This window comes from Hyposmocoma kahamanoa, unplaced genomic scaffold, assembly GCF_003589595.1.
Source record: "Hyposmocoma kahamanoa isolate Upper Pololo Valley unplaced genomic scaffold, ASM358959v1 114, whole genome shotgun sequence".
Classification (NCBI taxonomy): domain Eukaryota; kingdom Metazoa; phylum Arthropoda; class Insecta; order Lepidoptera; family Cosmopterigidae; genus Hyposmocoma; species Hyposmocoma kahamanoa.
The window spans coordinates 2429620-2443623 of record NW_020653383.1 but is presented as its reverse complement, the minus strand read 5'-3'; the positions used below and the strand labels follow the sequence as shown (position 1 = coordinate 2443623).

At 35.9% G+C, this 14004-nt stretch overlaps 1 protein-coding gene across 1 annotated transcript; it reads left to right on the top strand.

Moving 5' to 3' along the window:
• Positions 1–8777: 8777 nt before the first annotated feature.
• LOC113239217 lies at positions 8778–12473 on the top strand. The gene is made up of 2 exons (XM_026476121.1): positions 8778–9267; positions 9325–12473. Exons 1-2 carry the CDS (start codon positions 8778–8780, stop codon positions 12471–12473), a joined length of 3639 nt encoding a protein of 1212 aa, XP_026331906.1.
• Positions 12474–14004: the final 1531 nt, after the last annotated feature.

Sequence of the window (14004 nt, the reverse complement as noted above, 5' to 3'; positions counted from 1 at the left end):
GAGACCGTGTAACTAGTTACACTTATTCTTGTGAAATTTCGTTTTAGCAGCTGCAGAGCTCCTTATGAAAGAGTTCATCCAGGGAAATACTGACACCTTACCTATTTTTGCCGCCAAGCAGTAGTTAACGTGAGCATTACTGCGTTCCGGGTTTGAAAGGTAAGGGTGCTGGTGAAATTACAGGCACATGAGACTTGTCAACTTATGTCTCAGGGAGACGGACGCAGTGGTAGTGTCCCCCGGATCTTTGCTATTTAAAACTCTAAATGGCATTGCAACTGTTAAAGACAGACGTCACGCTTACTACTAGGCGCACGACTTGTTCATCCCGTCACTTGGGGGCCTACCATAACCTTTCCAAAAACAATCTTATATCAGTGTAAGCATAAAGTAAGTTTATATATATTATATAAACTTACTTATATAAATTTATGTATATTACTCATATTCGCCTGACAAACCTGTCAACCAAGTAATATATTATTGCTAAAGTGATGAAAGAACGAATGATTTTCCAATAATAATATAGTCTATTCCTTATTAAAAATAGGAAAGAAATAACGCTACATGAACCACATAATGCCATCTCTTTCTTTTTCGATGTTCGAATCGTCCTATCGTAGTATAATGTTTAAGTACTTAATTTTATTTACATTCAGGGAATATTAACTGTTAAAAAAAGAAAAGTATGCAATAATAAAATCTATTAAATTTACATTGTTTTTAATTATTTTTCCGCATTTTCAAGAAGAAAAATAAATAAAACAAGCTGAGTCTTGATAGTTACGTTGTAAATTCGGAACTTAGACTATGGAAACCAAAGGACATGTTATATTGACATATTTAAATCAGACGTTATGTATATGATGCATTTAGACATTGAAAACATAAAAATGTTATTGTCTTTGTTTAACTACTGCGTGTCGTCGTAAGCCAAAAGAGATAGCACTACATTGATTTATGTCAAACACGGGAATCGAAAATACGTAACGTCATTGTAAATGCCAACTGTCCTCATTTTGCCATTTTTGTAGTACCATTTCATAACCGTTTCCGGTTGTCAAAGGGAAGTAATATCACATAACATCAAATGTGAAAACCAATGTTTGGCCAAATGTTTTAGTGAATTATTCGCATGAATTGCAATGAAATGGACAAAAATATTGACAGCGAGAACAATTAAGTATGATAAAAATGCGTCGCTACAGCATTAACATGTTACATTACACCAGCATGTGTTATTTTTCTGCCTATAAATCATACAATAGCCCAAATATCTCATGTAATTAGACTCGGTTAAGTAGTTTATTCATAAGTCTTGCCGAATTTTGCTTTGGTTACTTTAGATTGCCTGTTTGTTAGTATATTTTGATGAGCGATTATTTTGAGATAGTGTTGTTCAGTAAATAATAATAATAATAATAATAATTGCCGGGAAATACCGCCTCTCCCATTTAAAAATTCAAAATTAATTGTTTAGGCCTTGGGAGAGGCGAGAGTTTAAAATAAATACGAAAATAGTAATAATAATAACAACAACAACAACAAAACAACGACAACGACACCGACAACGACAACGACAACGACGACGACGACGACGACGACGACGACGACGACGAATATTTTTGAATAAGGATTACTTTGGCCAGAACTAACTCACATAAATTGTTAATCATTTTGAGTTAAGTGGATATCTTTTGATTATTTCTTACAATATTCTAACGACGGTTTTTTTGACGTGTAGAGAATGAAATTTTACGTTCAGTAATGATATAATATTAAATTTCACATATTTTGAGTTACAACACTATTGTAATAGCAGTGCGATACATACGCATTTAAAGAGTAAACTCTGCCTACATTTGTTAAGTTAATGAAAATGTTGTTATTTAATTATTACTTGTATAGACAAAAGAACAAAAGATGTATCAATGTAAAGTAAAGTAAATTAATTACCCTATTTTAGAGTGCCTTTTACCGTATTTCTTTCTAAGAGTATTTTTTTGAGCAGTTCCTTTAATGAAAAAATATAAAGAGTAAAAGTCGGCATTTCGATAATCGTTTGCGGTCCCAGTTTGAAACTTTTAGGTTTGGGTATGTAGTATGGCAATTTGGCCGAAATGCCTCTCAATTTTATTATGATAAGCTGACACTGAAATCGGACCCTACAAAACGAAAATACTTTCTAGGACGACTGTAGCCTAGTCGTAGGTGTTTTGAAGCAGCATGTTTTAGGTTTTATCGACTATTTTAAAATATTTACGTCTGGTTTTAAGATTCAATCTTTATAAGGTTTAAGTTTTAATATTGACACGATGTTTTAATTTAAAACATGCTCCCCTGAAAAATCTACGAAATGTCGCATATGCCCTTTCTACAAAACATCGACAATATGTAGTTGATTAAAAGGATTATTACTATTGAGAAATAGACGTATATCTACACACTACGAGCCTTTTCCCATAGGGGCAGGTACAGATGATCAATATTAATTATGTACCTATTTGTTTATCGAGTTCTTAGGTTTTCGCGATTGTTACACATAGGAAATGAAACTATTTTTCCGGATTTAAATCGCGTATATTTGTTTTTTCAAACAAACCGATGTTTCGGGCCCTTTACAGGTCCCATGGTCACGGTTGACTGGGATATAGGAAATGGAACTATTTTTCCGGATTTAAATCAGTCAACCGTGACCATGGGACCTGTAAAGGGCCCGAAACGTCTGTTTGTTTGAAAAAACAAATATACGCTATTTAAATCCGGAAAAATAGTTTCATTTCCTATACCTATTTGTTTCCCAACTTAATGTAAAAGCAAGTAGAATTTCATTATTGGGTTAATAAAAATGGAAGTACATTACTTCATTACCCCGCGAACTCTGTGAAGGTTAGACGTGCTAAAAAAAGGAGGTGCTCTTGTGTCGAATATTTTTTCTAGCCATTATATTTTTTCTTCAATCGAGGGTCGGTCGAACAGTCAAGATCTCCTAATGATACCTCGTAGAAAGGTGAAACGCGTATTGGGGGTATTTTTCGTGGTGGTTGCGTTTGTGTTATTTATTTTATGCCTCGTGACGGTGGAAAAATTTATTGCGTCAAAAACATTCATGAGCAATGCCACACGATGCCGTCGACGGTACCTGAGCGGTGACATAATATAAATTAGAAAGAACTACATACCACATGGTGCGTTGAAACGGCACGCGGTGACTTCAGTCACATCGGACTAGAGGCCAGGAGGCGAAGTGGGGACGGGTGTTGCGGTGCTTAAGTAAGCGGCGTTACGTTGCGACCTAATATTGCTAGGGTAGCATTCGGTGCATTGAAACGCAACGCATCGGCAGCGTCGACAGCGCTCTTAGTAAGTTCGTGGAATAATAGAGTAATTAGTTTCATTTTTATCAATATAGATTGCAGTAAAGTAATACCTGAATATATAAATATTATTAAGATTCCTATACACGTAATTTATATCACTTATAAGATTTAAGATAGATAAGATACATTTTCTTGATTACTACGGGTTCTACTCAATTATTTATGGCACATAGTTACTAATGTAAATTTTATTCGTAACATTAAATTTCGGCGAAACGTAATTAGAACCGTGAACTTCAAAGCGTAATATATTGTGTCAAATAAAGAGAGTCCAATATAGTAAATGTATCTGCTTTTTGACAATGACCTCAGTGGCTCAACGGATTTGCATCGTGGATGCTTCACGAGGAGGTCTCGGGTGCGTATGGCTATTTATATGATTTTCCGTATACAATACACCACCTCTTACTTTGATGACTTAGGTAAGCTTTTCTAAAGGCCTAAACAACTGAAATATCGTACACAATATGTTCCCTGGAAGCAACGAATTACACACACCCTTCCAGCAACAAGTTTAGGCAATTAAAAACCGTACTATACTCAGTCGAACCATTTATTTAACTTTTGATATATGCATGCCTCCGTAGTTCCGTAATTATCTTAGACTATGGAAACCAAAGGACATGTTATATTGATATATGATGCATTTAGACGTTGAAAACATAAACATTTTATTGACAAACATTTGATTTATGTCATATGAACGTCATCTTAAATGCCAACTGTCCTCATTTTACCATTTTTGGAGTACCATCCGTATCCGGTTGTCAAAGGGAAGTACATGAAATGTCAAAACCAATGTTTAGCCAAATGTTTTATTGAATTATTCACATGAATTGTAATAAATTTGGATAAAAATATTAACAGTGAGAACGATTAAGTATTGATTATAATGCATCGCTGCAGCATTAAGGGGTGCGACAGTAAAAAAGGCGGAAATCAACCGCATGTTACATTACATATGTGTGTGCTATTTTTTTGTCTATAAATCATACAATAACCCAAATATCTCATGTAATTAGACTCATTTAAGTAGTTTATTCATAAGTCTTGCCGAATTTTGTTTTTGTAGGGTAAGTACATTAATTTTGATAAATAGAATTATATTATCCTTAATTACATAAGTGCCTATTTCTACTTACTGTTTATATTTATATACATGCCATTAAAACATTGCTGTTTAATGTGTAAGATACATAATTTATGTAGCTTCATATAATACATAATTATAAATATAATATATATGTAATACTATAAATGTGTAAAGTAAAATATAAAATATGTGTAATAGATATAGTATACAGACGGACAAGCGCTTTGTGTTTTGTTATTAGATATTTGTGCGCGTCCACCGGCCGGCAGTATGATGGACCGGTTGCCGCGAACAATAGCAAGGGCCGGAGCCGAGCGCGGCAGTGGCATGACGTAGAAGAGTCGCTTCTTTGCTTTCGAGTGGAATGCGTGTCGTATGCTCAGTAATCTCGGCTACCCCGCTTATTTTTGCGAGCTATTGCTAACCGATGTAATTTGTGTTCTATATTTCCTATATGTTCCTTCTGCTTTAAACTCTTTTATCTTCCTTCTGTGCTTGTGTAATCTCTGTGTTGTTTCCGTGAACGAATAAACTGTGAATAGTAATTTTTGTGAGTATCATTCCGCGGAACCACTACTAACGATTCTACACTTTGGTTACTTTACATTGCCTGTTTGTTAATTATATTTTGAAGAGTGTTGATAACGATTATTTTGAGATAGTGTTGTTCTTGTTAGCAGACATATCGAAATACTGTTATTAAAACAATTCACTACGAAGTTTTTATTTTTTCATTACTATTATTATTATTTTAAAGTTTACCTAGAAATGAAAAAAGAAAGAAAGAATGGTTGGAAATTATAGGAACATAAACATTGGATCCAATATCACTTTCGTTTGTTCGCTCCATTTTGAAGAGTCAAATTTTAATAGAACATTCAATGTAACTAGATTACATGATAATGCAATTCCATCGTAACATTTATTGGTAAATAACTTTATATTTAATTTTGATTAAAATGGCTCATTACTTGCCTAGTAATAATAGCCTAGTATTAATCATACTTTCATTACAATATACTATACAAATTTGCGAACATAAAAAACAGTTTCAACATTCAAGCCATACATTTGCATGTATGAACGATATTGACTTTTCTATGATTATGGTACAACACTAAATCCACCATTTGTGGTGGACATTTTTGGTTTACGTAGGCACGTTTATTCCGTAGATAGGGCAGCTCCTTTCCTTTATATTTTTCCATTAGTCTAAGGTTTGAAGAGAGTTTTGTTCCTATGAACACGTCACCCTCATAATAACATTGCAACAAAAACGTTATAAAGCTTACATAATTAGTTTAGTCTGTTCCTAAGTCCGGAATCCACTATATTATATAGCATCTTAGCGTCTATAGTACACGCAGTGACAAGTCTCATGTGCCTGTAATATTACCAGCACTCTTACCCTTCAAAACCGAAACACCGGCACATTATTGCTTGGCGGCTGAAGTGGGTAAGGTTAGTACACTTCCCTGGATGAACTCTTTGACAAGCTCTTGTGCTACTTAACTCTCTTATTGTTTTAAGTAAACAGTGCAAAACGCAAATAATAAATACGGAAACTATTTTGCTCCGTCGCACCTACACAACCAATAAACATCGACGAAAATTCCATGAAGGGCCAATTTGGGAAATGAGTTTTTCTAAATTGTTTCCGGCTTGAGCGTGAACAGGGTGAACTCCGTTGCTCTGATATTTATACTACTCTCCTTGTCATAACTAATGCATTTGCATTTCGGTAACTTTGGCACCTTAAGTTTTATTGTGACCTAAAAAAAATTTTAATTACGCTTATTTTGCTCAACAATGAAACAAACTAAATAAGATTTAAAAAACTGATTAGAGGGGGTTGTAGATTTTGTTTTGCTGATCCCAGATATGTTAATAACTAAATTTGGACAAAAAGCATGTTACGTTACTTATGATAGAGGCAGTAAGACCATTACAAACGGCCATTGTAGGTGAGTGCTTGTGTAGCTGCCCACACGTATCATTTACATTGAAACTATATGGATGACGTACAAGTTATTGCAGCTGCTGTTATTTATTATTGGGCGCCTATAATTATTACGTCAGTGCATCCATTATATATTGTATAATGTTAGAGTTGTCACTGGGGAAAAATCGGGAACGACTGGATGGTTTTAAGGAACTGAGAATGCGTAGCAATGTCTCTTGTTTACTCAAAATTAAATATAAAATTACTTACCGATACATACGACGATGGAATTGCATTATCATGTAATTTAGTTACATTTATTTACTATTATATATTAACTGCCTCAGTGGCCGAACGGTTACCATGCCGGACTTCCATTCAGAGGTCCCAGGTTCGATTCCCGGGCCAGAAGAAATATTTGTGTGGCCTACATTTATTTCTCTCGTGAGTTTGGGTGTAATTTGTGGTTGTCTATCTGTGTGTCCATGACACCCGCGATATAGGGTTTCCCTAGTGCGGGGCTATGTTGAGTGTGTGCGTTATTATTATTATTATTATTATTGTTATTCAAAGTTCTATTAAAATTTGACTCTTCAAAATGTAGCGAACAAACGAAGGTGATAATTGATCCAATGTTTATGTTCGGCAATCCTATAATTTCCACCCAATCTTTCTTTCTTTTTTCATTTGTAGGTAAACTTAAAAAAAAAATAATAATAATAAAAATAAAAACCTTGTAGTGAATTACTTTGATAACAGAATCTCGATAATATTATTATGTCTGCTTACAAGAACAACACTATCTCAAAATAGTCGTTATCATCAATCTCCAAAACATACTAACAAACAGGCAATCTAAAGTAACCAAAGCAAAATTTGGCAAGTCTTAATTTATTAATTATTAGTTATTTGTACATCTCAATCACTCAAACTAAGACCTCAATTAAGTGTTGATCACTTTCCTTCTACAAATGGCTCGTACTTTGCATTGTACTTTTTTGCACTACATGTAATACAAGACTATCTAGTTCGATTGCAGTAGCTTCATCTATTAGAAGAGTACATTCCACAGCTAATTTATTTAAGTTCTTTAGTTTAGCATTGTAATGATGTACATTTTTCACTAAATAAATAACTACTACTTAATAATAACTTAAATGATGACCTTTACGGTAATAAAAACATAGTGTTAAAACTTACCCATCGGTAATGCAAAAGTGCACAGTAATCTCTGAAATCCTAGCCGTCGGATATTGAGCTAAGAATGATTGTTCTTCTAACTAATTCTTCTAACCTAGAATTAGGTTTAGGCCATAATTCTTAGGCCGTCCCCTGAGAGGAGACCGATTTTAAATAGTGGGACGTTCATATATACATGTTAGAGTATACCAGGGACTCGCTGCCGGAAACATCCTCCATTATCAATTACGGGTGATTGCAATTAAATCATTTATTAACTTTTCCCATTAAGAATTCGAATGTCCAAAAGACAAATTGAACTAAAACGGATTTTAAATATCACGTTGCGAATTCGTAGAGGTAACGACACTATTGTATACTTTCCAAGTCGTTAAGACTAATAAGACTTTCCAGGCGATGCGCTCCCGTTTAGCATTCTTCCCCCCTTTTCTAATATGGCAACCTTCCAAATGTCATAAGATCATGTTGGGTGACCAAACGCCACCTTCTCTGTGACTTTACCTTAAAGGACTTCACCCAGTTTGAGCTGTCAAAATGATGTGACGTTTGTAAACAAAGCAAATCATCAAAAAGTCTCCACAACCCACAGACACAAACGCTCTTTTAAACATGATAAGACTTGTACAGTGTGATTTTTTAAAATTGGACAGTACGGGGAAATTCGACACCATAGTTGTACGGTGCAATATCGTACATTGTGTTTATGCGGCATTTTACGTATTCATGCGACATTTAGTTATAATTTATATTTAGTTCACAATCAGCCATCGCGCAGTGTACTCATATGTATCAAATGTATCTTTATTAGTTGTAAATCAAAACTAATAAACATTCTTAACAGTTATAATACTATCATTTATAAGTGTATGGAGCACCGTACATCTTAATGGTCCTTCGAGCCTTCGTGACGTCGAAATTCGGCGTGTGAGTTTCATCGAATCAGCACTGCAGCTATCAACCACGTGAGAGCACGACAGTTCTCGCTACAAGCAGGCTCACTACAGCAGCCATTTCAGTGTTAATTTGTATTTCTTTGCGTTGGTAGCGAATCGGTTTAGCCGGCCTCCCACAAGCGGGTCTCACCGGCTAGATTGAGAAGGCGCACATACCACGTGAAGTTTACAATTACGCTGAACTATCAATTTTCCGTAAGCAAATCAATATGGAAAATTTATTAGCAATTCAAAATCAGCTCATAGGAGCAATTGAGCAGCTTTTGATCAATTTCAAAAAAGATGGCGCCGACCGCAAGACGCCAGCACACATCAAAAAAAGGTTAGACACCTTAGAAGCATACTGGGTTGAATTTCGAAGCAATCATAGTCAACTGTGCCAATATGAAGATCGCAGCAACGAATACTTTACCAAAAATACTTACGAAAAAACGAAGCAATTCTACGGTGAAGTACGCTCATACCTTCAGCAATATCTAAAAGAAAAAATATTAGTGGACAAGCCAGGCACATCCACTGATTCTATTTCTGCTCCATCAACAAGAGACGACGAACGTCCTACAACGCCGAAGGTAATCAATTATCCTCCTTCTACAAAAGAGCCACTACCAGAGCTCTTTGCTGAAGAACAATATCAACGAAGTAGACGCGATCAGGGCTCTCCTAGCAAATTGGAGGAAATGTTACGCAAGCAGAAGAGCAATTTTAAAGCAATTTCCCGCACTTTTACAAACATAAATTTGACAAAATTAACAGAAAAGTGGGAATATCAAGATGTCTTAAGAAACTTAGAAGCTCGTTGGGCAGCTATAGACTCATTGCATTGGGAAATAGACAGCGAGCTCGTTGAAGAAAATGAAGAATATGAAGAAACATTCAACACGTACGAAAATCAGTACAATGACATCAAACGGTCACTAAATAGCAAAATGTGGGCTGTAACGTATAAAGAAAAAACTACACCTATAATGGACATTCCATTTTTTAATGGCGATTATCATAAATGGGTGTCGTTCAAAGATTTATTCACAGAATCTATTCATAATAATAATTCCATGTCTAACGCACAGAAGATGCAATTTTTGAAAAGCAAAATCAAGGGTGATGCTGAAAAACTCATACAACATTTACGAATCACTTCGGACAATTACCTAGTTTGTTGGGATATTCTCAACCACAGGTACAACAACACGAAATTAATATTCAGCTCACATATCAACATAATGATGTCGTTACCGACGATGCAACAACAATCGCCGTCTCACATAAAGAAGATTCATGACACTACCAATGAGTGTCTGAATGCTATTAAGAACCTGGGTGTGGATATATCTACTTGGGATCCACTGATCATACACCTACTAACACAAAAATTAGACGCAGATACGCACAAGGACTATATAGAGTCGCTTGAAAACCCTCGAGACCTCCCTATAATGTCCGAGTTTCTAGAGTTTCTAGAGAACAAGTTCACTTCTTTAGAAGCCTCACGTCGCAAACAAGACCATGTACAGCAGAAGTCAGCAGTACCATCTTTATCCAACAATAAGAAGACTTATTTCAATCAGCAGTATCAGAATAACCCTAAAGGTGACAATCGGATTGCAAAAGCGTTCCACGTGTCAACGAAGATCACATGTCCTCACTGCAACAGCAAAAAACATGGCATTTTTCATTGTAAAAACTTTTTGTCGCTAACAAGCGACATGAAATTGAAAACTGCAAATAAATTGAAACTTTGCACCAATTGTCTTTATGATCATACCGACAATAAATGTTTTTCTACAAAAACGTGTCGAGAATGCTCAGCGTTACACAACACCTTGTTACATGACGCTTTTACAAAGGCACAGCAACCGCCGACTTCGAAAATTAACAACGAGCAAGTTATATCACACAGCACAGCACATGTTTCTAGAAATCAATCAGCTGAAATTTTATTAGCTACAGCGCTGATTGCAGTTAAAGGCGCAGATGGTACACGTTACACCATGAGAGCGCTTATTGATCAAGGCTCTCAGGTTTCTCTCATCACGGAAAATGCTGCTCAAAAGTTAGCTTTACCACGACGCCGCTGTAAAGGTGTAGTTTTTGGCCTCGGAGCAAGAGAAAACAACTGCAAGGGCGTCATGGAGATAACCATGTCCGCATTGCATGGAGATTTCACTTTCACTTCAGATGTATTTATTATGCGAAATCTCATCAACAATTTACCAAACCAAACTTTTGAGAAACCGTCTTGGTCACACATACAAAATATAACTCTAGCTGACCCTGAGTTTTACAACAGTCGTCCTGTAGACCTGCTCCTCGGAGCTGACATCTATTCGCTTATCGTGTTGGGCGGTGTCATCAAAGGCGACAACTTATCACAACCTATAGCTCAGCAGACGCATTTAGGTTGGCTACTTTGTGGAAATGTGAAAACATATCAATGCAACGTAGTTTTGAACAACATGGAAGACATTCACAGATTTTGGTCTATTGAAGATATTGGCGATAATACCCTTAATATGTCATCAGAAGACTACGCATGTGTGCAGCTTTACGAACAGCAAACGACCCGCCAAGAAGATGGTCGCTACGTCATACGACTCCCTATGAAACCTGATGCCAAGGAACAACTTGGAGAATCAAAGCGACGAGCCGTAGCACAATTTCTTCAGTTGGAGAAAAAACTCAAAAGAAATCCAAACATAGCAAAGGATTATAGGGACTTTATGAATGAGTATATCAATCTCGGCCACATGTGTGAGTGTACAAGTAACGAGACACCAAGTTGCTACCTGCCACATCATTGCGTAATTCGTTCTGAGTCCACTACAACGGGATTGCGCGCCGTATTCAATGCGTCATCGCCTACGTCATCTGGCCGCAGCTTGAATGATTTAATGTACTGTGGACCTAACTTACAGTCAGATTTACTATCATTGATTTTAAGGTGGAGGCAGTATAAGATTGCTTTCACAGCTGACATCGAGAAGATGTTTAGACAAATACTCGTTCACGAAAAGGATCAACATCTTCAAAAAATCATTTGGAGAGATTCTACAGATCAACTGTTACGTGAGTACGTACTAACAACTGTAACTTATGGCACTAAGGCAGCACCCTTTCTCGCCATGAGGACATTAAAGCAATTGGCAATAGATGAAGGCTTCAAGTATCCTTCTGCAGCAAAAGCACTAGAGGAAGAGTTTTACATGGATGACCTCCTCAGTGGAAGCCACAGCATTGAGGCTGCTAGGCAATTACAAGCAGATTTGATTAATTTACTCAAATCGGGAGGATTCAATCTCCGAAAATGGTCATCAAACGAAGTTGAATTAGTACAAGGAGTCAGCACAGCAGGCAGCAATCAGCAGCAGCCATTTGATTTCAAACACCAGGACTCCACCAAAGCATTAGGGCTCCGATGGAATCCACAACGTGATCAGTTTTCATTTGAAATAATACTGAAACCATCATCATCAAAGCCAATAAGCAAGAGAATCCTATTATCTGAAATATCCCAGGTTTTCGATCCATTGGGGTGGCTCTCTCCCGTAACTACCACACTGAAACTTCTATTTCAAAAAGTATGGCTACTGGAAGACGTGCAATGGGATGACCAGTTACCAGACAACATGAGCATGGAATGGCATAAAATCAGAAAAGAACTAGAAGATATCAATCAAATAAAAATTCCAAGATGGTTTGGAAGTAGCCGGAACGAAAGCATTGAGTTACATGAGTTTTGTGACGCGTCTACAAAAGCTTATGCTTGTGTAATATACTGCAAAATCAATAAGCAACCATGCAACTCCAATCAACAGCCCTCGATCGTGATAGCAGCGGCAAAAGCTAGACTAGTTCCTGAGATACATGGAAGTTTTCATGTATCTCCTGTTTTCAAAAATATATAATCACGACACCATTTTAAAAAAGGTATACTTTTATTTCAGAGAAAAATTAACAAACTGCAGTCAATGAAAAATATGTAGCCCTGGTGTCATTTATGTAAATATTTACACAATGCATATCACATATTTATAATTGCATTAAAATGTACACGATTAGATTGTGATTTTATCATAATTATGTAACCACTTTTAAAACATTGCATCGTTTTCAAAAATATGTATACACAATATAGTTGCAATATAATGTAAACATACCAGCGCCAGTTGTAAACTTTTTTATGTGTATTTTGTTGGTTCGTAATATTTGCCCTGGGGTAAATAAAAAAGATATTTTCGAAAAAGGTCTTTTTATTTTTATTTATTTATTTTATCTTAGAGGGTACAAACAGCTTATATTACAACATGATTATTTCTTCTTACAGTATCTTCGTCTGATTCTTCTTCCATTTAACATATTTAATAATAAGAATTTGCTTGACATGGTTCTTTTGCCGCGTGTTTATCGCTAGACGAATTGAACATCACTGTGTCTTCACTTCCCTAGCGTGAGCTCGCGAGTGCTCGCGCGAGACCGCGCGTGCTCGTGCGAGCTCGCGATGGCAATTTTTGAAGGAAATAGGTCGGCGAGATTTCAATCGCCTCGCCTCGGTTTGTCTCGCCTCGCCGGTGGAAAAGCACTTTAATACACTTTCTTGTACGGTCTCACTTTGTGTAACTTAGTAAGAATTCGCTAAAGAGAATGAGTTAATTAACATATACTTTCAAATTCTTATTTATTTATTTATTTAATTATTTATTGTACAGGAAAACACAAATCACGTTTGGCAAACGGAAAACACAAACAAAAGGTACTGCTTATTTCTATAAGAAATTTCTTCCTGCACACCAAAATACACGACACAATAATTACAATAATGGGTTTAACGGTAATTCTTATTAACTTTATCACACTCTGCATAAGGGTTAATCCTTTGTTTTAAAATGGTGTTAACGAAGCGTCTTGTTCCTTTAATCCCCCAGTAAAGTATCTTTGTTTTAAGTAGGTATTTCATAAGTATATCTATTAACATGAATTTGTGCATTCTAAAAATATTTTCCTACCAAAGTTGAATGAACTGTTGAATTTTAAAACTTTTCTGCGAATTGCACAAAAAACGGAAACAGTCGAATTTAAAGTGACCTCCTTGCTTATTTTCCGTAAAAGACAGTAACTCATATAGGTACATGCATAAGATTCTTCATGGCGAAATTGACTCTTCTTATCTGTTAAGAGAAATAAATATCTGCATAAGGCGTAATCCCCAAGCACCTAAGAAGACATTTTACTTGCGAATTTCATAAATCAGAAATAGGTATAACATTTCCTTTTATAATTCTTTGATAAGAATAGGCTTTAGAACGAAGATATAGGAAAAACTCTGGTTTAGATATTTTTGACACAAGATTCAGAATATTTAAAGGAGCAGTAACTCGCGTAGTACTTACACAGGTATTCACTCAAATCCATGTCGCTTTTGTATTTACTAAATAAGTA

What these genes read in the sequence shown, in the direction of transcription:
- LOC113239217 (XM_026476121.1), top strand. Translation starts at nt 8,778, where the DNA reads ATGGAAAATTTATTAGCAATTCAAAATCAGCTCATAGGAGCAATTGAG. An exon ending in AATGTTACGCAAGCAGAAGA is followed by an intron (nt 9,268 to 9,324) that starts GCAATTTTAAAG and finishes CAAAATTAACAG; the next exon opens with AAAAGTGGGAATATCAAGAT.